Below are 26,567 nucleotides of genomic sequence, written 5' to 3' on the forward strand. Positions count from 1 at the left end.
GAGATCGGTAACTTTACAGTTGGGTTTGGAAAGTGTTTGATCGTGCTACGGCACCTAGAAAATATTGACGTGTTTTCTCGTAATTGTCAAATGAGTGGATTGTTCTTCCAGCTGCTGCTCTTGAAACAGCAGAGGTCTCGGAGTGGGCAATAAACAGATGAATAGATGAATAAATGAATGATTAAGCAATTTGTGTTTCCTTCAGCTGTACTTGTTTGTATCAGGATCATGTGGAAAAACTTGGTGTGGTTCCTTTGAAATTCAGAGGGAGGATATGAAATGTGAAACGATAGGTTCTCACCAGAGGATTCTGGGATAGTGTATTATAAGCTCCAGCACTTTACATGGTTTGTAAATATCATTTTTTTACTTGAAAGAATAAATGGGTACATTTTATTGCAGGGAAACATCGAGAACTCCTGTGCCATAGCAGATGACGAATCCAGAGTACCTGTCCATCCGACTGTCAAATCACCACCATCCCATAGGAACAGAAACCAGGCCCCAGAAGCCACTTCTGAGCTGGAAAAATGGCAGCTAGAGATGGTTAGTTTTGACGTAGTGTCCTCCTGTTTACGCACTAGCTTTTGGTCAACGGCACCTCTGTGGTTAAGGTGCTCAGGAGATCGGGAGTGCTTTGACGGCCAATCTAGATTTTGGAATCAGTAGATAGGGAACAAACCTTTTGCGTTTCCTGCAATTGATTATTTTACTGGGTGTTTTCACGAGGTGACTGGCCAGAAAATCCCATAAGAACACAAATCAGGGCACTGCCTATCCTGTTTTTTAAGGCCCTGCTATTTTCAATGGGCAGCCAGGCCACCTGCTCTTATCTCCCCCCAGGCCGGGAAAGATCCAATCTCTGTCCAAAAGATTTGCATCCGCTTGTTTGTTTGTAATGGTATTTCATAAGCGCTTATTCTCGGCCAGGCGCTGTACTAAGCGCTGGTCACCAATGACCTCCTGCTTGCCAAATCCAACGGCTCATACTCTGTCCTAATCCTCCTCGACCTCTCAGCTGCCTTTGACACTGTGGACCACCCCCTTCTCCTCAACACGTTATCTGACCTTGGCTTCACAGACTCCGTCCTCTCCTGGTTCTCCTCTTATCTCTCCGGTCGTTCTTTCTCAGTCTCTTTTGCAGGCTCCTCCTCCCCCTCCCATCCTCTTACTGTGGGAATTCCCCAAGGTTCAGTGCTTGGTCCCCTTCTGTTCTCAATCTACACTCACTCCCTTGGTGACCTCATTCGCTCCCACGGCTTCAACTATCACCTCTACGCTGATGACACCCAGATCTACATCTCTGCCCCTGCTCTCTCCCCCTCCCTCCAGGCTCGCATCTCCTCCTGCCTTCAGGACATCTCCATCTGGATGTCCGCCCGCCACCTAAAGCTCAACATGTCGAAGACTGAGCTCCTTGTCTTCCCTCCCAAACCTTGTCCTCTCCCTGACTTTCCCATCTCTGTTGACGGCACTACCATCCTTCCCGTCTCACAAGCCCGCAACCTTGGTGTCATCCTCGACTCCGCTCTCTCATTCACCCCTCACATCCAAGCCGTCACCAAAACCTGCCGGTCTCAGCTCCGCAACATTGCCAAGATCCGCCCTTTCCTCTCCATCCAAACCGCTACCCTGCTAATTCAAGCTCTCATCCTATCCCGTCTGGACTACTGCACTAGCCTTCTCTCTGATCTCCCATCCTCGTGTCTCTCTCCACTTCAATCCATACTTCATGCTGCTGCCCGGATTATCTTTGTCCAGAAACGCTCTGGACATATTACTCCCCTCCTCAAAAACCTCCAATGGCTACCGATCAATCTGCGCATCAGGCAGAAACTCCTCACCCTGGGCTTCAAGGCTCTCCATCACCTCGCCCCCTCCTACCTCACCTCCCTTCTCTCCTTCTACTGCCCAGCCCGCACCCTCCGCTCCTCCACCACTAATCTCCTCACTGTACCTCGCTCTCGCCTGTCCCGCCATCGACCCCCGGCCCACGTCATCCCCCGGGCCTGGAATGCCCTCCCTCTGCCCATCCGCCAAGCTAGCTCTCTTCCTCCCTTCAAGGCCCTGCTGAGAGCTCACCTCCTCCAGGAGGCCTTCCCAGATTGAGCCCCTTCTTTCCTCTCCCCCTCGTCCCCCTCTCCATCCCCCCGCCTTACCGCCTTCCCCTCCCACAGCACCTGTATATATGTATATATGGTTGTACATATTTATTACTCTGTTTATTTATTTATTTATTTATTTTACTTGTACATTTCTATCCTACTTATTTTATTTTGTTGGTATGTTTGGTTCTGTTCTCTGTCTCCCCCTTTTAGACTGCGAGCCCACTATCGGGTAGGGACTGTCTCTATGTGATGCCAATTTGTACTTCCCAAGCGCTTAGTACAGTGCTCTGCACATAGTAAGCGCTCAATAAATACGATTGATTGATTGATTGATTGGTATAGATGCAAGGTAATCAGGTTGGACACAGTCCCTGTCCCACATGGGACTGACAGCCTTAATCCCCATTTTACAGATGAGGGAACTGAGGCCCTGAGAAGTGAAGTGACTAGCCCGAGGTCACACAGCAGACAAGTGGCAGAGCGAGGATTAGAACCCAAGTCCTTCTGACTCTATCAGAATAGTGGATAGGTCTATGCTCTATCCACTAGGCCAAGTCTTCCCCTTTTGTAAGTTCACTGTGGGAAGGGAATGTGTCTACTGCTATACTGTACTCTTCCAAGCACTTAGTACGGTGCTTTGCACACAGTAAGTGCTAAATAAATATGATTGAATGAATGAATGAATACTCCTCAAGGGCAACGATCAGGTATCATATTCCTGTTGTGTGTTCACACACCATTAGTTCAATGTCTAGCACACAGTTGGCATTCAATTAAATTCTGTCGCTGATGAAGGTATGCGATTTTCTCGGTTTAGTTTTTTGTTGCTTTTTTTTTTTCTAAAGGAGAAGTTAAAACTTCTATATCAAGAAAGGAATGAAACTTTGGAAGCACAAGTCAGGTCTCTAAGGTAAACTAAAGTTATTTTTTAAAGTCCTGTCAGAAGGAAAAGATCTTTCAAATGTTTTTACTGTAATACTTTTTTTCACCCCTTGACTCAGCCCTCCCTCAGCCCCACAGCACTTATGTACGTATCCACAATTTATTTATATTAATGCCCGTCTCCAGTCAGTCAATCGTGTCAGTCCCTGTCCCATATGAGACACACAGTCTTAATCCCCCTTCTCCACATGAGGTAACTGAGGCCCAGAGAAGCCAAGTGACTTCCCTGAGGTCACACAGCAGTCAAGTGGAAGGGCCGGGATTAGTCTCAGGTCCTCCCAGGCCTGGGCTTTATCCATTAGGCCTTGCTGTTTCTCAATAAGCTAGCCTTAAAGAATGCAGTAAGAGTTCTCCTTTGTGTGGCATTCGACCCGCTTGTCCTTTAAAAGCAAGTCTTTCTCTCTGAGACCAAAGTTTTCCATTCATGTAGAGGCTGTTTATTTTGTTGGGTTTTCTCCCTTTGAAATTGAGCAGACTTCACCTGCTGAAAGGAACCCTCTAACATTTCCTTTTTTTTTTTTTTTCAAGGCAAGACCTGTCGGAATCCCAGAAGAATTGCGAAGACCTCGGAGGGAGACTAAGACACCAAGAGTCGCTTCCTGCAGCCAAAAGTTCCAACGGCATTGGCGGTCTTTGTTTAAAATGCGCCCAGCACGAAGCTGTGCTTTCCCAATCCCACGGCAACGTTCATATGCAGACCATAGAAAGACTAACCAAGTGAGTGGGTGGGCAGAAAATCAAAGCAAAACAGAACTATTTTGTCACCGGGAAAGCCCTGTCTCTTCGAAAGGGCAGAATAAGAATCATTTCCCCCTCTAGACCGTAAGCTCGTCGTGGGCAGGGGATGTGTCTTTTATATTGTTATATCGTGCTCTCCCAGGCACTAAGGGAGACCACACAGCAAGCACTCAGTAAATGCTATCGATTGATCGATTGATTTTGGTATTCCCTGCCCTCAACGAGCTTACGGTCTTGAGTCACGTGCCATTCTTTCTATGACAGTGGTCAGGGAACAGGACACATTGAGGTAACGAACCTTCTCCCTCCAAAAGTTTGCTCTTCCCTTGAAAATCAAGAAAGCCCAACAGACAAAACTAAAATTACACTTTGGGATTTTTGTAAACACACCCTAATCAGGAAATTCCAAAGTGAAAGACCTCACACTCATGTTAATTTAACTGGGTCACAGAACGAAAGGCAGAGTAATATGGCATTCATTGACTGCATAAACCTCACAGTCTTCATTTGGGCAGCAAGTCTTTCTACACACAATTAAAATATTCACTCGCATGACAGATGTGGGAACTGTTTAGTCTTGTTTGCCCATATAATCACATTCTATGAAACACTGCAAGGAGTTGTATCTGAAGATTGAGTAGCTCTTTTCTTTAACTCAATAACAGTATCCCCAAACTGGGTGGTTTTTCAGAGAACTGTTTATTTCAGTTGTGGGTTCCCATTTGAGAAATTCCACCCTGCACAAGGTCAGCAGGATTTAAGCTCCCAGAAGTCTTTTCCAAGCACTTTCTCTTTCAGACTACAGCTGTTTCTGCTTACTCTTCCTCGAGCCGTGTCATGGATTTGGGCGCAGGGTTCATGAATTCTAATCCCGGCTCCATTCCTTGTCTGCTGTGTGGCCTTGGGCATGTCACTTCACTTCTCTGCACCTCAGTTACCTCATCCGTAAAACGGGGATGAAGACTGTGAGCCCCATGTGGGACAGGAACTGTGTCCATCCTGATTTGCTTGTACCCACCTCAGCGCTTAATACAGTACCTGGCCCATAGCAAGTGCTTAACAAATACTATCATTATTATTATTATTATTACCTTTGGTCCGGCACCCCAAAGTTGCAAGAGCTACGTGGGTTTGGTTCTTTAGCCCGTTGTTCCCAAGTCTTCAACCCAGGCACCTCTAGCCCTCTTTCTTACCTGTGTCAGCCTTTTGGGAGAGACAGCAAGGGCAGGATTCGGGGAAAGCGACGTTTTTGCCCACAGCTTCCAGATCCAGCCTACAAGCTGCACGGATAGAGCACAGGCCTGGGAGTACAGAATAATAATAATAATAATAATGGCATTTGTTAAGCGCTTACTATATGCAAAGCACTGTTCTAAGCGCTGGGGGGGCGGATACAAGGTGATCAGGTTGTCCCGCATGGGGCTCACAGTCATAATCCCTATTTTACAGATGAGGTAACTGAGGCTCAGAGAAGTTAAGTGACTTACCCAAGGTCACACAACAGACATGTGGCGGAGCCGGGATTTGAACCCATGACCTCTGACTCCAAAGCCCGGGCTCTTCCCACTGAGCCACGCTACTTCTCCAGAAGGACCTGGGTTCTAATCCCAGCTCTACCTCATGTCTGCTTGGGCAAGTCGTTTCACTTCCCTGTGCCCCAGCGACCACATCTGGAAAGCGGAGATAAGAGTGTGAGCCCCATGTGGGGCAGGGACTGTGTCCAACCTGATTATCTTGTATCTACCCAGCACATAGAACAGTGTTTGGCACCTAGTAAGTGATTAACAAGTACCGTAATTATTATTATTAGGTCCTGGCCTTGGGAGGTCCAAGCAACACCGCCCAGGCGATTAAAAGATCTTTCCCCTTCCTGTAGCTTTTCTCATTTTTTAAAAAATGGTATTTGTTAAGCACTTACTATGTGCCAATCACCGTACTAAGTGCTGGGGTAGATGTTCATTCAGTCGTAATTATTGAGCACTTACCATTTGCAGAGCACTGTACTGAGCACTTGGGAGAGTACACTATAACAATAAACAGACAAATTCCCTGCCCACAACCAGCTTATAGCCTAGAGGGAGAGACAGGACAATCGGTTTGGACCAGAGTCCCTGTCGCACATGGGGCTCATGGTCTAAGTAGGAGGGAGTAGGATTTAATCCCCATTTTACAAATAGGGCAACAGAGGCCCAGAGAAGTGAAGTGACTTGCCCAACATCACACAGCAGATACATGGCATTAGGGTAGATAAAAACTAACTCGTCTCCATATCCTATCTGGAAATTATATGGCTTTACTGGCAGGATGAGAAAAAGGAAGAGGCAATAAAGTCAGTCAGTCATATTAATTGAGCTCTTACTGTGTGCAGAGCACTGTACTAAGCTCTGGGGAGAGTACAGTATAACAAGATAGCAGACACATTCCCTGCTCACAACTAGCTCACAGTTAGGAGTGGAGACAAGAGGTCCACAGAAAAAGTAAGATGGGCTGGCACTGCCAACAGGAGCATTTTCTCAAAGCAGAAGAGAGAGTCTGTGGTGCCAATCAAACGTAACCTTATTCCAACTTCCTCTCTTCCACATCCTGGTTTCCTCTTCCCAACCAAGGTACGGTCTCCTCTTTGCTTAGTTTTTTTCTTTCTACATGCTACGGACTTGCTTCTAGCGTTGTTTTCCATTCTTCCTCCAGAACCACACAACAGGCCATTGTTCCATTCAGATTTCTGAAACAACTCCCTCCAGCTTCCCTGGAAGCTTCAGTTTCCACCCACTGCTTTTAGGGACACAAGTTCAGTCTCTGAGAGCCGCATTTTAATCTGTGCCGCCCTGGCGATACACTCTGTTTCGCCCAGTGCAAATTAATGCTCATTTCATCTTGACATACGGCCCCGTTGTTTGGAGAACCTTAACGCTTGATATTCTCTATTGTCTGGTTTTCTCTATTGCCGACACAGAGAACGGGATGATTTAACGACTGCGCTAGTGTCAGTACGGAAGAGCTTGACCGAAATGCAGCAACGAGAATCCAGCGCATATGAACAAGTGAAACAAGCCGTTCAAATGACAGAAGAGGCCAATTTTGAAAAAATGCAGGCAAGTGTGATAAGATGAAAGTAGAAGCCCTCTACGTTTGTGTTCTATTTTCCCATACATATTGCGTATCATGAAGTAGAAGCCTGTTATTCTTGTGGTATAGCTCTCCCTAAATATTGTGAACCATTAAGTAGAAGCCCTTTATTCTTATAATAATAATAATGATGGTATTTGTTAAGCACTTACTATGTGCAAAGCACTGTTGTATCACGCTAGGGTTATTTTTCATTCAATTGTATTTATTGAGCGCTGACTGTGTGCAGAGCACTGTACTAAGCTCTTGGAAAGTACAATTCAGCAACAAATAGAGACAATCCCTGCCCAACAACAGGCTTACAGTCTAGAAGGGGATATCTTGATCCTATACAACATTCTAAGGTAAGGAGCTGTATCACCCTCTTTAGATTGTAAGCTCACTGTGGGCAGGGAATGTAGTCCCTGCAAGCACTTAGTAATGATGGCATTTGTTAAGCACTTACTATGTGCTCGTATTTACTGAACGCTTACTGTGTGCAGAGCACCGTACTAGCGCTTGGGAGAGTACAGTACAACAATAAACAGACCCATTCCCTGCCCACAACGAGCTTACAGTCTGGGGGCGGGGGGAAGTCTAGTACAGTCTAGTACAGTGCTGTGCACACAGTAAGTGCTCAATAAGGGAAGCAGTGTGGCCCTGTGGAAAGAGCACAGGCCTTGGAGTCAGAGGACCTGGGGTTTAATCCCGACTCTGCCAGTTGCTTGCTGTGTGACCTCGGACAAGTCTCTTGACTTCTCTGGGCCTCAGTTTCCTCAACTGTAAAGTGGGGATTCAATCCCTGTTCTCCCGCCTACTTAGACTGTGAGCCTCATGTGGGACAGGGACTCTGTCCGCCCAAATTGACCTGCTCCTGCCTCAGCCACTTAGAACAGTGTTTGGCACATAATAAGTGCTTAACAAATGTTATAAAAAAATACAACTGAGATTGATTATATGTACTCGCGACTTGTGTTGAAGAGAGAGATAAAGACAGTGGAAGAGGAAAATGACCCCCTCCTACGCCCGCACCTCCCAAAGGCTACGATGTTTCTTTGACCTCCTGTAATTGAAATTCAATGCGAGTTATTTCTACAGAAGCTAATATATTCAGTTAATTCATGCTTCCCCAACAGGTTGGCGCAATGCGTTTTGAGTGAAGCAATTTAAATGACCCGGAGAAGATTAATCTCTCCTGTCACAGTGTATCTGTGTTGAAATTTTTCTTTAGAACCGTAAAGGAAGACCAGTGAAACAGATTGATCCGAACTGATTATTTGGGTACTAATTAATCTAGGAAGTGGCCCGGAATGTTACTTCCTTGTTATGGGCTGCCACCTTGTGTCTAATTTCTGGATTACGCCTGGAGTATTTTACATCGAATGTATAATAATCAATAATAACGATGATGGCATTTATTAAGCGCTTACTATGTGCAAAGCACTGTTCCAAGCACCAGGGAGGTCACAAGGTGATCAGGTTGTCCCACGTGGGGCTCACCGTCTTCATCCCCATTTTACAGATGAGGTAACTGAGGCACGGAGAAGTGAAGTGACTTGCCCATGGTCACACAGCTGACAACTGGCGGAGCCAGGATTTGAACCCATGACCTCTGACTCCAAAGCCCGGGCTCTTTCCACTGAGCCACGCTGCTTCGCTAAGAATAATAATGTTGGTATTTGTTAAGCGCTTACTATGTGTCAAGCACAGTTCTAGAACAGCCAGATTTGGTACAAATGGAAGAAATCGATCGAATCCACTGAATGGCGCCGGCCTGCCTGTGAAACAAGCCCGCCGCTCTAGTCAGACACGTTTACAGAGCTTCCTTCATCTCCGGACGAGAATCAATCAATGGTATTGACAGAACGCTTACAATGAGCAGAGCACTGTATTAAGCTCCTGGGGGAGTACAGTGCAACAGCATTGGCAGACACTAATGAGCTCACAATCTGGTATTTGTTAAGGGCTCACTAGATGCCAAGCGCTGAATTAAATGCTGGGGTAGAGGATGATGATATTTGTTAAGCGCTTACCATGTGCCAGGCACTGTACTGAGCACTGGGGTGGATACAAGCATATCAGGTTGGACACAGATACCAGATATAAAGTTGGACACGGTTCCTGTCCCGCATGGCGCTTACAGTTTAAATACGAGAGAGAACAGGCATTGAATTCCAGTTCTACAGATGAGGAAACTAAGGCCCAGAGAAATGAAGTGACTTGCCCAAGGTCATTCAGCAGGCAGGTGGCAGAGCCAGGATTGGAACCCAGGTCTTCTGACTCCCATGCCTGCACGTTCTCCACTAGGCCATGCTGCCTCCTTAGAAGAAATAAAACCGACATAGCATTTATTTTTGACAATTAAAAAAAAGAGCTTTGTCTCTAGCAAAAATATGTTCATGAAGAAAAATCTATAGTCTGGAAAACGATTGAGATATCATTCCTCCTGTGATGAGTTAATATGGGGTTCAGTTCTATTCATCTCTAAAATCAATAAATATGGGGTTCAGTTCTATTAATCTCTAAAATCAATAACTGTCACAGGAAGCTAATATTGCTTGTGCAGTAGAGTCAGCACTAGGGCTATGCCTTCATTCCATATTTCTAGTAGTAAGGAAATTTTCCAGACATTGAATATTAAAGCATGCACTTGTTTCAAATGGAGTTTTTAATGAAATTGGTTTTCATTTAATCAATGGTCTTTATCGAGTAACTTCTGACTGATAAGATTTGAACTAAGTCCTTGAAAGAGTACAAAAGTAGTGAAAGACTCATATTTCCAACTCTCAAGGAACTTTCAATTCAATGGGGAAGAAAAATAATGATCATTTCATTGTTATTTTTCATATTATTGAAGTATTATTATTATTATTATTATTATTATTATTATTATTGTATCTGTTAAGCACTTACTATGGGGCATTCAGTGTTCTAAGCACTGATACAAATTAATCAGGTTGGACACATTCCCTGTCCCTCATGATTCTCACAGTCTAAGTAGTCATTCAGTCAGTCAGCTGCATTTATTGAGCACTTACTGTGTGCAAAGCACTGTACTAAGCACTTGGGAGAGTACACTACTACAATAAGCAGACACATTTCCTGCCCACAACTATCTTATAGTCTAGACGGGGAGACAGACATCACTATTAATATAAATAGAAGTAGGAGGGGGAGCAGTTATTTAAATCCCCATTTTACAGCTGAGGGAACCAAGGCACAGAGAACCTAAGTGACTTGCCCGAGGTCATCCAGCATGCAGTAGACTGAGCTGGAATTAGAACCCAGGTCCTCTGACTCCCAAGTCTGTGCTCTATTTGTTTATTTATTTTACTTGTACATATCTAGTCTATTTTATTTTGTTAATATGTTTGGTTTTGTTCTCTGTCTCCCCCTTCTAGACTGTGAGCCCACTCTTGGGTAGGGACCGTCTCTATGTGTTGCCAGCTTGTACTTCCCAAGTGCCTAGTACAGTGCTCTGCACACAGTAAGCACTCAATAAATACAATTGATCGATTGATTGATTTCTGCTAGACCATGCTGCTTCATTATTTCTTTAGTGCAATCCAGTAGCCTTAGGTATCTAAAGATAGTTTCCCTATACCATTTCCTTAAAAAAAAATCACTGCTTCGGACTGATTATGTAATATCTACGCATAGTCGTTCTCCTCCTCTCTGTCCCTGTTGTTTCCATTCTCCCCCTCACATCTTTCAACTCCTCTGCTGGTTTATCCGTCCATGCCTTCCTCATTTCATGTACCTGTCTTCCTACCCGTATCTACCCATCTCTCTGTTCTGCTTCTCCTCTAGCCCTTCTGTCTCTATCCCTCTTGCTTTCTTCATTTCCCTTTCGTCAGCGCTCTCTTCCCCTGCCACTCGCTGTTCTTTTTCTTTTCCTGCCCACAAAACTTTTTATCCCACTCTGTCTTTCTTCCTTTTGGAAATGGTACTGGTGAATGTGGGTAAATGACTTTACTTCTCTGGGCCTCAGTTACCTCATCTGTAAAATGGGGATTGACTGTGAGCCCCTTGTGGGACCGGGACTGTGTCCAAGCTGAGTAGCTTGTCTTTACCCCAGTGCTTAGTACAGTGCCCCACACAGAGTTAGCACTTAACAAATACCATAAAAAGTATTATTATTACTCTTACTACTACTTCTACTACCACCATCCCTACCATTACTATTAAAATTGAGTAGTTTATAGGTCCAAGAGGTTAAAAAAAGACTCTTCATTTTAGTCTAGTATGTCTGACCTCTTTTCAAATTCATTCAGTCATTCAGTTGTATTGAGCACCTGTGTGCAGAGGACAATACTGAGCACTTGGGAGAGTACAGTATAACAATAAAAAGACACATTCCCTGCCCTTAACGTGCTTACACAGTTTAGAGATGAGCTGCCCATTCAGTTTGCAAAAGACTTTATGTGTTTCTCTTCTGAAATGGTCTTCCTGTAACCCTCGGTTTAAGTCTGATTTTTGAGTAGACTTCTGATCCCCCTGAGATAAGGATGGCAGATCTGGAAGAGGTCTATGGCATTTTTCCAACTTAATCTTTACCAGATAAGGAGAGAATTCTTCTCACATATGGGAAAGCCTGTTTCCCAGATTTTTGTGTGTATTAATTGTAGTTTTCAGCAGGGGGAAGCAGATCTCCACCCAAAATTTCAAATGCCTTTTGGGAACCTCCTTTATCTTACTAGAGATAAATGGTAAAGGAAACGTTAAGGAGGTGAAGATACGGATTGGAAGATAGCTTCCATCCAGGAATTCATGGTAAAACAGAGTAGTAGGGATTAATACGGTCGAGTAAGACTGTCTGAAATCATAAGGTTTAGGGGGAAGAACATGGGCTTGAGAATCAGGAGCCCTGGATTCTAGTGTCAGCTCTGCCACTGGACTGCTGAGTAACCTTGGGCGATGCCTGTCCCGCCGTCGACCCCCGGCCCACGTCCTCCCCCTGTCCCGGAATGCCTTCCCTCCGCACATCCGCCAAGCTAGCTCTCTTCCTCCCTTCAAAGCCCTACTGAGAGCTCACCTCCTCCAGGAGGCCTTCCCAGACTGAGCCCCCTTTCTCCTCTCCCACTTCCCCATCACCCCCACCCTACCTCCTTCCCCTCCCCACAGCACCTGTATATATGTTTGTACAGATTTATTACTCTATTTATTTCACTTGTGCGTATTTACTATTCTACTTATTTTGTCAGTGATGTGCATCTTGCTTTACTTCTGTGTATTCTGATGAATTGACACCTGTCCACATGTTTTGTTTTGTTGTCTGTCTCCCCCTTCTAGACTGTGAGCCCGTTGTTGGGTAGGGACCGTCTCTATGTGTTGCCACCTTGTACTTCCCAAGGGCTTAGTACAGTGCTCTGCATGCAGTAAGTGCTCAATAAATATGGTTGAATAAATGAATTGAATGAACTTAACCCCTCCGAGCCTCAGTTTCCACATCTGTGAAATGGGGACGACGATACCGGCCCCACAGGACTTTTGGGAGGATGAAATGATGCGAAAGAGCTTGGGAAACATAAAAGCATTTACACATTCTCAATATTACTTTTGTGGGTGTGTGTCCGTCTGTAATGGTGGTGACAGTGACATCTTCGAGGTTCTATGGCATTACCTCATTGTTCCATACCAGCCTAAGCATTTAAGCAGTGTTTCTGCCTCAGTGGGTATGCCGGCAATTCCGGGGGATTGTCATGTCTCATGGCTTGACTTTAAAGCATTCAAATCAGCTCACATCCTCCTAGTTTCCCTTACCGATCTCCTACTATGGCTCACCATGCCCTGATCCCATCTATCTCGCCGCCAACCTCTTTCCTCCATCCTCCCTCTGGCCTGGAACTCTCTCCCACTTCTTGTACACCAGAACACCACACTTCCCACCTTTAAAGCCTTATTAAAATCCCTTTTCCACCGAATAATAATAATAATAATGGCATTTATTAAGCGCTTACTATGTGCAATGCACTGTTCTAAGTGCTGGGGCGGTTACAAGGTGATCAGGTTGTCCCCTGGGGGGCTCAGAGTTTCAATCCCCATTTTACAGATGAGGGAACTGAGGCACGGAGAAGTTAAGTGACTTGCCCAAAGTCACCCAGCTGACAATTGGTGGAGCCGAGATTTGAACCTTCCCCGACTAAACCCCCATTTCCTCTACTTCCTCTCCCTTCTGCACTGCCCTGGCACTTGGATTTGTGCCCTTAATTCACCCCACAGCACTTACCTGCATAGCCGTAAGTTATTTATTTATATTACTGCCTCCTTCTAAACTGTAAGCGCCTTGTGGGCAGGAAACACGTCTACCAATCTGTGATATTGGACTCTCCCAAGCGCCTAGTACAGTGCTCTTCACACAGTAAGCGCTCAATAAATACCCTTGATTGACCTAGGTCTCTGACTGCAGTGTCGATTTCCTCAAAAGGTGGTACACATAAGTTTTAAATCAGTGCCTCTGTTGTGCTTAGGAAAATATTGAAAATTGCTGCCGCACCACAGAATTTCATCCTTTCCAGGTGCAAGGCTGAAACTGTCTTCAGCCTTTTTAAAGTGATTTATAGAAGTCCTTGGTTTGAGAGGGCTTGTTTTGCCCAGCCTTGGATCTCTTAAACTTCGGTATTTCACTGTTTGTCACACTCATGCTCCAGCTGGATTTGCGCATCATTGCAGATTTCTGTCTAAAGTCAGTCTTTTCTCAGTGTCATAAGGTGCTGTAAGATATTGCTAATGAATTCCTTATTTGTCTAAAAGTGGCTTTTAAACTGAGTCTTTTGGTTGCAACAGTCTTGGTGGCATCCTCTAATTCAATATAGTAGTGTTTGCCTGGTAGAAAGTTACCATGGGGATGGAAATCTAATCTATAAGCACTTTTTTATTTTATTTGTTAACCTCCTACTATGTGCCAGGCACTGTACTAAGCACTGGGGTAGATACAAGATAATCAGATTGGACACAGTCCCTGACCCACGTGGGGCTCACAGTCTTCATCCCCATTTAATAGCGTAGTGAACTGAGGCCCAGAGAAGTGACGTGACTTGCCCAAGGTCACACTGCAGACAAGTGGCGGAGCCAGGATTAGAACCCAGGTCCTTCTGACTCCTAGGCCATGCTGCTTTATAGGCTAGGGATTTCTTAGGAAGCAGAATTCAATGCCAGGGTGGAGTTCTGTGTTACTGATGAAAACCTTAGAAAAAACTAGAGTTGCCTTAGTGCAGATGGGGCACAAAAGGATTTTAATCAGAACCAGAACTTAATGGATTCACCAATTCAACACAGATGTGTCTCTGTAGGAATGGACCGAATCATTACTTAATCAAATTTCAGAACACATAACTGTTTCCTAATCTCAAACAACGGGTGGCCTCTGAATCGTTGTAATTCATAATCTCGGGAATTTATTGGTGATTAATCTATGTGTTTTCACTTCATTACACAGTATTTAGAAAAGGCTTACTTAGTGAAAATACATCAATTTGTGGGTTTATGTATTACATTTGTTATTCCTGGAGGGCTTATCTTGCTGTTAGGAAACAATGTCTTCTTTCCCTGCATCTCAAATCAGTGGCTCAGGTTAACTCCCTAACCTTTAAATTCTTCAGTGTAACCCTTCTCAAATTTAGAAGTAACTAGTTCCCGGTTGAATTCTGACAGTTGTTATAATGTTCAATAATATTGTTTTCCTAAAATGTCCTTCAGAGTGCGGCCCCCACCCTCCTCAGAAACTCCCAATAGCCCTGCATTTCTCTGCACCTCAGAGAGAAACTCCTGTCCATTGGATTGAAGGTTCTCTACCAGCTATCTCTTTCTTACCTTTCCACTCACTTCTTTTGACCAAGCTCACGTTCTTTGAACCTCCCTTGCTGACCTTCTAGATGCAGCCCGCTCGCAACTTTCCCATTTTCGACCCAGTGCTCTCTCCCCTTCCCCAGCATGGAGTGCGCTCCCCGCCTCAAATCCGCCAAACCGTGTCCCACCTCATCTTCAAATCCTTTCTAATATAAAGTCTCCCCAAGCAGGTATTCCCAATTTAAACCTCTCCCCGCTCCCCTTTCAGGTTATTTCCCCTATCTCCCTGGGCACTTTTAGGCTCATCAATTTATTTATTCCTCACGGCCATTTATTTATTCTGTCTTATCCATGTTTTCCCTTCTGCGCTCATTGTTTGAATACATATGACCTGTATCAGCCTGTTTCCTCTATTAGAGGGTAAGCAGTGACCATGTCAATCAATCAATCATATTTATTGAGTGCTTACTGAGAGCAGAGCACTGTACTAAGCATGTGGGAAAGCACCATATAACAATAGAACAGAGTTGATAAACACATTTCCTGTCCACAGGGAACCTACAGTCTGTTTCCCAGGCACACAAACAGTGCTGTGATGACTGTGATGATCATAATAATGATTTAGTACAGTGCTCTGCACACAGTAAGTGCTCAATAAATACGATTGAATGAATGAATTAATTTTCACTTCCTCAACTAAGTGTACAGGAACTAGAAACTAACTTTCGTATGTTGATGGTTATTGAGCTGCAAATGGAATAAAAGTAAATTAAATCTAAGATGCTGAGAGTACGTTCCTATGATGCATTTTTATTCCTATAGGCTCTCGTCCACTGTAAACAACTGAAGAATGAAGTAGAGAAACAGAAGGAACGGCTTGAAAGAGAACTAGTCGCCCAGCATGATAGGAGGGCGAATGAGAAGGAGTCCATGAGACAAGAAATGAAAAAAGAAAGGGAAGACTCGGGAGCCATGGTAACTAGAGTGTTGAGTTTTTAATCCATATTGCACTGAAGATATGTCTCAGGCTTCACAGTTGGCATCCTCATAGTACACGAGCTCTACATTGGGAACCTGACCACGTTCCTAATAATTCGTACTTATAAAATTATGTTAATTCATGCATAAATGTATTCACTTTCACATTTTTATATATCGATGCTTCTTCCCTTTGATCTCTTTTTTATTCCACCCTAAATATTATTCCCGAAGATGGTAAACTAGAGGTCCTCTATTTTTCTTATAATCGGTACCCATTTGTTTTAAATGGCATTTGTTGAGCCCCTGATACGTGCCCTGGCAGAGCCCCATGGCCTCGTGGATAAAGCACAGGCCTGGGAATCAGAAGGACCTGGGTTCTAATCCTGGCTCCGCCACTTGTCTGCTGGGTGACCTTGGGCAAGTCACTGAACTTCTGTATGCCTCAGCTACCTCATCTGGAAAATTGGGATTAAGACTGTGAGCCCCATGTGGGACAGGGGCTGTGTCCAACCCCACCAGCTTGTATCCACCCCAGGGCTTAGAACAGCGCTTGACACATAGTACGTGCTTAACAAATACCGTACAAGCTAATCAGCGGGGACACCATCCATGTCCCATGTGGGGCTTACAATCTTAATCACAATTTTATAGATGAGGTAATTGAGGCACAGAGAAGTGAAGTGACTTGCCCAAGGTCACATGGCAGACAAGTGGCAGAGTGAGAATTAGAACTCAGGTCCTCTGACTCCACTAGACCATCCTGCATTTGACTTCATTATTTACTCTCATACCAACAGCACCCCTAGAACAGTTTCAGAGAACATATCTAACAATAGTTCACACACTACAGAAGCTTGGGATACCAAAACTAATCTGTGGAAACATTAAAATTAATCAGGTCAGTTTCATGGTTATTGAGGAAGAACAATTATATGATTATGAGGCAAACGAGGCAAAATGAAAATGAGTTGTATTAACCGAGCTTTGAAAAGCAATGTCCGAGATGAAAACACAGTAGTGACCCACCAGTAAAGTTGCACTAGTAATGACCAGATTGACATCAATAGATGAGTATTTCATTGTTAAGAGTGAGGGAATAGACATAAATAATAGACACATATGAGTAAATAAATAAGCATAAATACGTGCATGCTGAGAACTTTAAGGGAGTAAAAGATAACTTGAAAATGAGGCATTTGAATGGGTAATTGCGGAGAGTCTTTTATTGCTTTATAATCTCTGATGCTCTCTCCAAAGCTAAGATTATGGAGAATGTGCCTAATGGCAAAGTCAGATGTAATGCAAACATTCATATCTATTGCCTCAAATGTGCTTTTCCAGTTTTGGGGGGCCTGAAGGCTCAGAGCTGCCAACTCCGTCCGTTCTGATCGGTTCCAGAACTACCCATGCAGTCTCTGTCAATCAGTGCTATTTATTGAGCACTTTCTGGGTGCAGAGCACTGTACTGAGCACTTGGGAGAGTGCAATATAAGAAAGTTGGGAGACATGCTCCCTGCCCACAGAGGTACTGGAAGAAGGCAGAAGTACCAGGAGATAACAATAATAATAATAATAATTGCAATAATAATTGCATTCTTCAAGCACTTAGCATATGGTAAGGCCTGGGGTAGATACAAGTCATGAGATCAGACATAACCCATAGCCCACACAATGCTTACAATCTAGTTTACCCTTCCTTATTTTTCAGAAGAGGAAACTGAGGTTCAGGTAGGTTAAGTGAATTTAATCCATCCATCAGTCAGATTTATTGAGTGGTTTCTGGGTGCAGAGCCCTGTACTAAGCGCTTAGGGGAGTATAATGTAACGAGGAGGGAGAATTGCCTGAAGTTACTCAGTAGGCCAGAAGAGGAGGTGGAATACGATTGAATGAATGAATGAATGAATGAATGACACGAACCTGGGCCTCTTGACTCACCTGTGCCGTGCTCTTTCCACTAGACCAAGCCAATATGGGCCCCCCAAAGCCCTCCAGATGCTCGGAAGGGGTGACCCCAGGAAGGAGGGAGGGGCTGCAGTAGAGAAAAGGCACCCTCTGAAGAGGAGAGGGTTCACTAGGGCAGATAGGGAACTGAGCCCCCAAAGCTGCCTTAGACCTTTAGCGTGTGATTAAAAAAAAAACAACAAAACCTTTGGGCTTGGTTGAATCCCTCCTCCCCAACTCCCTAGTTTTAGAGGCTGTGGTAACCGGATGGCTTTGATTTCCTCTCACAGATGATGGCCTTGTATCAAAATGTGGCCCAACTTGAGGCTCAGGTGGAGAGGCTTACAAGGGAGAAGAAAGCCGTAACGAGTCAACTGGAAGAAGCCCAAAACCAACTTGTTTCGCACGATAGGGATATTACTAAGGTAAAGAAAATTCCCTGGTGGAAGGAGGGTCTGATTTTATCCTCATAAGTGAATTCCACAAGGACCGTCACTTCCTGTGAATTCCCACTGACGTAAGGAGGAAGAATTTGGATCATTGCATGCATTGTGGGCAGGGAATGTGTCTCTTATGGTGTACTCTCCTAAGGGCTTAGTACAGTGCTCAGCACACATTAAGCGCTCAATAAATGTGATTAACTGATTGGTTGACATGCTATGATCCATGTAAGCATGGAAGTGTAAAACTTGTGTTTTGGAATCCAGGACCGATGGCAGCCATTTTGTTGTACTTCGTTTTGACCAGCTGCTATCCAGTCTTCATAGTACTCCAACATTTGAATATTTACAGCTTTAAAAACATGATTAATATTTTCACAGCAAGCATATTCCTCACAGGAACAGAAAATATGTTTCTGCACTCTGAATCATACTCTCGGAATTAGAGAAATAGACTTGAGAAGTTAGAAGTCTAGGGATCTATTCCCGTCACTACCATTGACTTTCTATCGGCTTTAAATTGACATTTAGCATGTTTCTCCTCTACGTTGTGATTTGCCTCTATTTAACGAAACTGGTATCCAGACTAATAATGTTAATAGAAATCAAAGGTGCTCTTGGACTCCTTAAATAACTTCATTAGTACAATTCAAGAATGGGCATCTTTGTACTAATGAAATTATTTTGATGATGCTAAGCGGCTTTCTTTATAAAGGTGTACCTCATTATACTGCTTTAGCTTTCCCTCTCCGACCTCGTTTTATTTTTGTGGTGGATAATTCAGATTTAAATTAACATCCTTGATAGTCTGAAAATTTGCCCTCACCCTCCCTTGCCAATTTACATTAAATGGGTCAGTAGCCTTTAATATGTGTTTGCTTTCACAGTTCAGTGCACTGCATGCCTCCAGACTGTAAGCTCGCTATGGGCAGGGAACGTATCCACTAATTCTTTTGTATTGTAGTTTCCCAAGGGCTCTAGTACAGAGCTCTGCACATATGGTAATTGCTCAATAAATACCATTAATAGATTGATGGATTCAACAAATACTGCCATAGAGAAGCAGTGTGGCTCAGTGGAAAGAGCCGGGGCTTTGGAGTCAGAGGTCATGGGTTCAAATTCCGCCTCCGCCACTTGTCAGCTGTGTGACTTTGGGCAAGTCACTTAACTTCTCTGTGCCTCAGTTACCTCATCTGTAAAATGGCGATGAAGACTGTGAGCCCCATGTGGGACAGCCTGATGACCTTGTATCCCCCCCCCAGCGCTTAGAACAGTGCTTTGCACATAGTAAGCACTTAATAAATGCCATTATTATTATTATTATTACTGCTTTCAGAGACAGTTCCCTTAAAAACTGCCTGCCTTTATTCCCATTGAATATGATCAGGTTTGACTGATGAGTGAGTGAATGAGGCACTTGAGAGTAACTGCTTCACAACGAGATGCAGTGAGATACTGTTCTTTGCAGACCTCATTTTTTTCACCAGTCGGTATTTATTGAGCACTTATTGCGTACAGAGCAGACCAAGTGCTTGAGAAAATTCAGTAGAGAAGAGATGCTGTTATGATCCCCGCCCACAAGGAACTTACAGTCCACAAGGGCCTTCTTCAGCAGCAGCTGATTGCAGCGTCCTCGTCTGCTTCACGTGGCATTGGTGAAGGAAGCAGAAACTTCCAGGCAGAGATTCCCGCCGAGCTTAGATGACACGCTTTTTCTCTAAATCCTGTCATCTCGCCTGTGCCGAACAAGTTCAAATTAAGCAAAGGAGATGTTGCATAGACTTTGCATGGGCATTTGCATCTGCTTAGAGCCGTCAGCGGGGAGACCTGCCCTATCACCGAGAAGAGTCAGGTGACCTGTGCCCCCTCACACCCTGAATGGTGGCCAACCCGACCCTGGGGGCATTTGACTCTGTTGCCCAGCTTCCTCTGAGTCTCCTCAGGGAGAGACAGAGAAATAGAAACAAAGAGAGTCACGGAGTCCGGGACATTTGGACAGCCTGACGAAACCTGGGAAAAGAACCATTGTTTCACTAATAAAAAAAAAAAAACGGATTCATTTTGGGCTCTGGCTCCGCACCCTACACCTCAGTGTAAAGAAAAGGAGACCCGCAATTAATTGCTTTCACGGTGGAATATTGCCAAAATGCATGTCCTAATTTGGCTGGAAACCCACTGAGATCACATACTCATTTGAACACCCAACATAATTATGCGAGGCAGTGAAAAGGGATGCATGCAAGTGTATTCTTTCTAAAAAAGCAAGATTTTTTTTTTCCAGTTTTAATACCTAGGGACAGTGAGGAACATCTTCCCTAATAATCCCCTCCCCACCTCTCCACACCACCCCCACAATCTGTCCTTCTCGGCTCTATACTTTCCGAGCTCTCTCTTTAATGAGTTAGTGTTTTTCCAGCTTGCGTTACTTCCTATTAGTTGGAATATGAAACTTCTTGCTTTAATAAGTGGAACTTTTGAAATGAGTCCATCCAGCATTAGCACAATTGAAAACCTTTGTCAGATCACAAAGGGTATTCTCAGTGGCTACGTTTTGGCCTTTTGAATTTCCATCTGGGAATCTCCTAAGGGCCAGAGACAGTGACTCTCCATTCTCCATCCTCCTCCTGGAGTCTTAACCCTAGGGAGTGTATTTGTTGTATACTTAACTTCTGAAAACAAGTGTATTTGTTGTATATTTAACTTCTGTTGTGTATTTAGCTTCTGAAAAGAACATTTTCTTTGACTCTAGGAAAAACTTATAGGACTTTTAAGGATAAGACCCATAAATCCAAAATGGGAAAAGCAGTTGTCCTCAGACATTCACCAAAAATTTCACATTTTGAGGAATACGAAACTTGAGTTTCAGCCAAAAGTAGAAATGGTTGGAAAGTAAATTATTACTCTAATCTGAAAAAAGTCAAAATATTTTAAAATTCAACAACTGTCCTAACAGCTCCATAAATGTAGCAATAATTTTCATAAATCGATCATATGTATTGAGCGCTCACTATATGCAGGGCACTGTACTTAGCGCTTGAGAGAGTACAACACAACAATATAACAGACACAATGCTTGCCTACAGCGAGCTTAAAGTCTATAAGGGGAGACAGACCTTAATAGAAATAATGTACATAAGGGCTTTGGGGCTGGGCGACACAGGAGGAAATGGAAAACGAGGGAATGAAGGCTTAGTCAGGCAGGGAAGGCCTCTTGGAGGAGGAGGTGGGCCTTCCGTAAGGCTTTGAAGGTGAGGAGGGTCATTGTCTGTCAGAGAAGAAAAGGGAGGGCCTTCCAGGCCAGAGGCAAGACAGGGGTGAGAGGTCAGTGACAAGATAGACAAGATCGCGGTACAGTGGGTAGGTTGGAGTTTAGAGGAGCAAAGTGTGCATGCTGAGTTGTAGTGCCCAAATAATTTTCCTTTTCCTTCTTTTGCCACAAAAATTTTAAATGATGTATTTATTCAGTTCAAAATCTGGATGCCCCTCTATCCGTGTCCTCAAAAGCCTAAGGCTGTGAAACACACATAGATAAATATGACACGAAGGGAAATTTACTTTTAAGAAAGAAAAGAAGGACAGTTTCTTTGAGTCGTTCCGTTTTCTTTTTGATGTTGTTGTAATTGTTGTGATTGCTGAGAAGAACGTTTGAGAAAACTTCCAAAAGTTGGCTGTATTCTTAAGAATTTAAGAATGACCAAAGTGCATATTAATGTGTTTGACCAATGGTTCATCCAGCCCCCAAAATCCATCTGACAGCGGCAGTAGTACGTTAGAAAGAAGCATGGGATGCAGATAGAATGTAATTTTCTGGGGAAATAGAGCACGCCGAACGTGAAGCTCTTATCTATCAGTGACAGCCTTGAGAATTCCCGTTCAAGTTCAGAGGATAACCTCTGAAGTTCACGGAATTCAGAATGGTCTAGGATAAGTGGTACGCTGAGATAAGTGATGTAACCCCTAGAAGGATCACAGATGGAAATGCCGTGTGCGTGACATCCAGTGAGTGGCAAGTGACAATCAAAATGCGGGGAGTTAGGGAGCCTCAGTGGTTTACTGTCCCGTCTTTCCGCGATGGATAATGCACGTGGCGTGAAATGGAAACTACCTCCAGAGGGCACCAAGAGATCTAATTGTTCCATTCCCTGTCTTCTCCCCTCTAATCTAACAGGTGTGTGGAGAAATGCGCTACCAGCTGAATCACGCCCAGATGAAGAGGGACGAGGCCGAAAAGGAGCACAGAGAGTACAGAGCCAAGACCCTAAGGGAGCTTGAAATGAAAGACCAGGTAAGAAACGGTACTGGCATCACTCTGTAGTGATGAAAGCCCTGACTGTGGTCCGGTCTCGAGTTGGAATTTCGCATTTTCCTAAGGAGGACCGTTTCTTCTGCGCGGTTCAGTTCAAAGCTAATGGCAACAAACAATTGGGACAATTATGTTTGGTTCTGTTCTCTGTCTCCCCCTTTTAGACTGTGAGCCCACTGTTGGGTAGAGACTGTCTCTATGTGATGCCAATTTGTACTTCCCAAGCGCTTAGTACAGTGCTCTGCACATAGTAAGCGCTCAATAAATACGATTGATTGATTGATTGATTGATTGAATTAGACTGCGTACCCGGGGAATTTTTTTCAGCCCTGAAAAGGTTCAGTAGCAGTAGCTCTTAGTTACATCACTTTTATTATCCCGTCTTTTTTTTTATGGCATTTATTAAGCACTTACTATGTGCAAAGCACTGTTCTAAGCGCTGGGGAGTTTACAAGGTGATCAGGTTGTCCCATGTGGGGCTCATAGTCTTAATCCCCATTTTACAGATGAGGGAACTGAGGCCCAGAGAAGTGAAGTGACTTGCCCAAAGTCACACAGCTGACAATTGGCAGAGCCGGGATTTGAACCCATGAACTCTGACTCCAAAGCCCGTGCTCTTTCCAGTGAGCCACGCTGCTTCTCATTTTCCTACCCAAAGTGTGGACACCACTTGGCTTTGTACAGTGCATATAAAACGTGCCCATGGCATGGCCTAGTGGATAGAGCCTGGGCCTGGAGGTAAGAAGGACTGGATTCTAATCCCCGTGCCATCCCTTGTCTGGCTCTGGGACTTTGGGCAAGAAGCGTCTCCCTTCATGGCTGACTTGGAAGAGCAAAATAGCAATTGTTCTTCAGCCTTTCAGCCATGACCAACCTTCTGGATAAGAAAAATGGTGATGAAGACTGTGAGCCCTGGGTGGGACGGACTGTGAACTCGTGATCGGCAGGGAATGTGTCCGTTATATTGCTATACTGTACTCTCCTAAGCTCTTAGTACAGTGCCGTGCAGAAGCAGTGTGGCCTGGTAGATATGGAGTCAGAAGGACCTGGGTTCTAATCCTTGCTCCGCTACTTGGAAAAGTCACTTCATTTCTGTGGGTCTCAGTTCCTTCATCTGTAAAATAGGGATGAAGACTGTGAGCCCCTTGTGGGACAGGGACTATGTCCAACCTGATTAGCTTGTATCTACCCCAGCATTTAGAAAAGTGTCTGACACATAGTCAGTGCTTAACAAGTACCATTATTATTATTATTATAGTGAACGCACAATAAATATGATTGACAGGGACTATTTCCAACCTGATTTGCTTGTATCCACCCCAGCGCTTAATACAGTGCCTGGCATACAGTAAGTGTTTAACAAATGCCACAGTTATTTTTATTATTATTATATACATTTACATATTCGGACTCAACTCTTAGATTCCGCTGGGGCCCTGTGCAACCACGCAAATGAAGAGAAACCATATTAATGTGAATTGTGAACATAAGAAATGGCAGGAATTGGAAGTAGCCAACTTCATCTTTAGACTAAAAGTTTAAAATGTGTAAGACAAAACGAGGCGGTAGGTAAATATGTCAGTCAAATTGATGGCTGTCAGTGTCAACACCAATTTAGCTACTTTGATAAGCACAGAACGCTTTTGCACTGGAAGCCGGAAAGCCGACCACGAATCGGTGATTTTTGTCACATCTTTCAATTGCGTTTGTTAAGTTGGGCAGTCTTAATCCCCTCAGATGAAGCGAGGTTTACATTGAGAGACTGTGGGCTAACTTTTGTTGCTCACTCTCTGTGTTTTCAGGACAGTCTATTTGAGGCACACATCACCATTCTTATATACACATTTGTATAAAGACCCAGCCTGGTGGAATTTAACTTTAAAAAGGGTCAGGTGACACAATAACCATTTCGGACTCTTAAAAAGGAGGTGCTCTCTCATTGTTGGCGTTTTAAAAGAAAAACCAGGGATACATGAAATGCTTGATTCTCATCAACTTTCAACACCGATATGTCTATATTCCAAATGTTTTCGTGCTTATGCTGCCCAACCAGTTTCTACCCAAAGGCAATTAACAGTGATTAAAAAAGACAAGTAAAATGCCTGGAAGGAAATTATGTTAAAATTAGAAAGGAACGTCATCAAGAAAATTTTCAATCTTAAAGTTAAGTCTGAAATCTTCCTTGAAAGTCTAGCATGTTAGAAAGGCAAACCAAATAAAACCCCTTTATGTACCAGTCAGTCAATGGAATTATTGAGTTCTTGCTGTGTGCAGAGCAATATAAATTGGTAGAGATAACTTGGAGAGAACAATATAAATCGGTAGATACGTTTTCTGCCCACCAGGAGCTTACAGTCTCGAAGGGGAGACAGACTTTAAATAAATTGTGGATGTATATATTTCAGCATGTAAATCAAAAATGATTCAACTGTTCTATATGCTCCATAGATCTATATAGAGCAAAAGTTTCTATTTTAACTTAGGATTCCGTTGCCCGTCTAGGTGATGTTACCAACGTAAGGGTTTTTTTTACTGAGACCCAGAATTCTATGCAAACAAGACTTCTTTCTTGACAGATATTGCACAGCCGGAGTCTTTTTTGGCAAACTCGTATAGAGAGAAGTGTGCATTCAAGCAATTTAAGAAGCACTTTATATTGTTAGTCTTGTTCTCTAGCATACCCCAGGGATGGTATGTGGGATTAATTGGAAAAAACATAGGAAGGAAAATTCCCACATTTACCGTCAGGAATACGTTTCTTTAAAACACGTGGGGAAGAAAAACACCATAGGAGCAATTAAGGACACAACAGCGATTTGCGACTTAATCCCAGATTTAGTGCTGTGTTCTTGGTAGAGTCAGGTCTGGTCACCGAGCTTCTCCTACTGCTTCTATTTGCTGTATTCTCAAAGAACGAGAAGCTCCCTGATGCTTCCCGCTGATAACACCAAAGGTCACCCAACGTAGTTCGCGCAAGAATTTTGATCTTCCCAGGAGTTGTCCGTTAGTCAGGACGGACAGTTCCGTCCTCCTTGGGCTCCGGAATGTAAGTAAAGCATACCGTTACCCTGTGTAAACATCCCCTTCTTTTGGGAAAGGGTGGGGGTGGTAGAAGAGTCTCCCTTCATGGCTGACTTGGAAGAGCAAAATAGCAATTGTTCTTCAGTCTCTCAGCCATGACCTGACCTTCTGGATAAGAAACCAGTCTGCTGCCTTTCCCCCGGCCACCATCTGCACACGAGAGAGAAGCGTGCTTTTAAAAACCGGACACCTGATTGCTTTTCTGAACTGCTCATTCCAAAGGAAGATGAAATCTCTGCATTCCTATCCCGTTCAGAAGGCTAGAAGTAGAGAAGCAGAACAGTACCACGATGTGATAGAGAGGGACATAGGCAAACAGGAGACATTTCATTAGGAAAAGAAAAAAACAAGCAAGGACAGGATTGTCAGTTCGTGGCAGGGAATAAGCCTAACAGAAGCATAGAAGCTCATTAAGGGCAGGGGATGGGGATGTTTCTGCTAATTCTGTTGTATCGTACTCTCCCAGGCGCTTGGTACAGTACTCCGCACATAGTAAGCGCTCAGTAAATGCCGTTGGTTGATTGAGGTTGAAGGGAAAATGGAGTTCATCGCGTGCGAGGTAATAAGAGTCGTTTAGAGTATCTCCTAATCTCCGTGGTAGGACCCGAAGCTCCAAACGGCTTCTTTGTGAAAACTGTGCTAATCACAACTTAACTAAACACATTTTTGGGTCTCTTTAGCCTAAGCCACGTTTGCTTCCATCAGCCTCTTGTGTGCCGTGAATGCTGCTGCAATGTGGCTGAAATTGCACAGTGGGAGTGAACCGTAGTCATTCACAAAGAGAGGTTGTAATTTTCTTATTACATGATTAGCTTCTGGGGGGGAAATATTAAATTTCCCATGTTTACACCAACATTCAAGAGAATCGTTTGTTTGCCCAAATTATGGATGCATCATTGAATTCAGGAAATCAGTAACCCGTTTTGGAACACCCACATTCAGCTACGCATTTCCAGGAAACTCGCTTTCGCGGATACAAAAGGGTTTGGAGAAAGGGAGTTTGGCATTTCGTTATTTCATCGGGAAGCTTGACTGCAATTTTTCTAATGCCAGTCACATCATGTTTTCAGAGTGCAGCACGTTCATTCGTACCTTGCCTTTCGAGACAACCTGAAGAGATGTTGGTATAAGTTCCCAAT

The 26,567-nt window shown here is 43.9% G+C and overlaps 1 protein-coding gene across 4 annotated transcripts in view; it reads left to right on the plus strand.

Annotated features, from left to right (window-relative positions):
* Window positions 1–26,567, plus strand: part of SDCCAG8 (SHH signaling and ciliogenesis regulator SDCCAG8) — a 148,220-nt gene that overhangs the window by 24,030 nt on the left and 97,623 nt on the right. For 3 of the 4 annotated variants that reach the window (XM_038761018.1, XM_038761020.1, XM_038761021.1), the window contains exons 6-12: window positions 403–546; window positions 2,954–3,018; window positions 3,579–3,767; window positions 6,742–6,880; window positions 15,504–15,656; window positions 17,895–18,029; window positions 22,213–22,329. In XM_038761018.1, coding sequence (XP_038616946.1) covers window positions 403–546; window positions 2,954–3,018; window positions 3,579–3,767; window positions 6,742–6,880; window positions 15,504–15,656; window positions 17,895–18,029; window positions 22,213–22,329 — 942 coding nt within the window. The remainder of the gene's footprint in view (window positions 1–402; window positions 547–2,953; window positions 3,019–3,578; window positions 3,768–6,741; window positions 6,881–15,503; window positions 15,657–17,894; window positions 18,030–22,212; window positions 22,330–26,567) is intronic. The other variant, XM_038761019.1, reaches the window with a different exon arrangement.

This window comes from Tachyglossus aculeatus, chromosome 19 (genome assembly GCF_015852505.1).
Source record: "Tachyglossus aculeatus isolate mTacAcu1 chromosome 19, mTacAcu1.pri, whole genome shotgun sequence".
In the NCBI taxonomy this organism is placed as follows: Eukaryota; Metazoa; Chordata; class Mammalia; order Monotremata; family Tachyglossidae; genus Tachyglossus; species Tachyglossus aculeatus.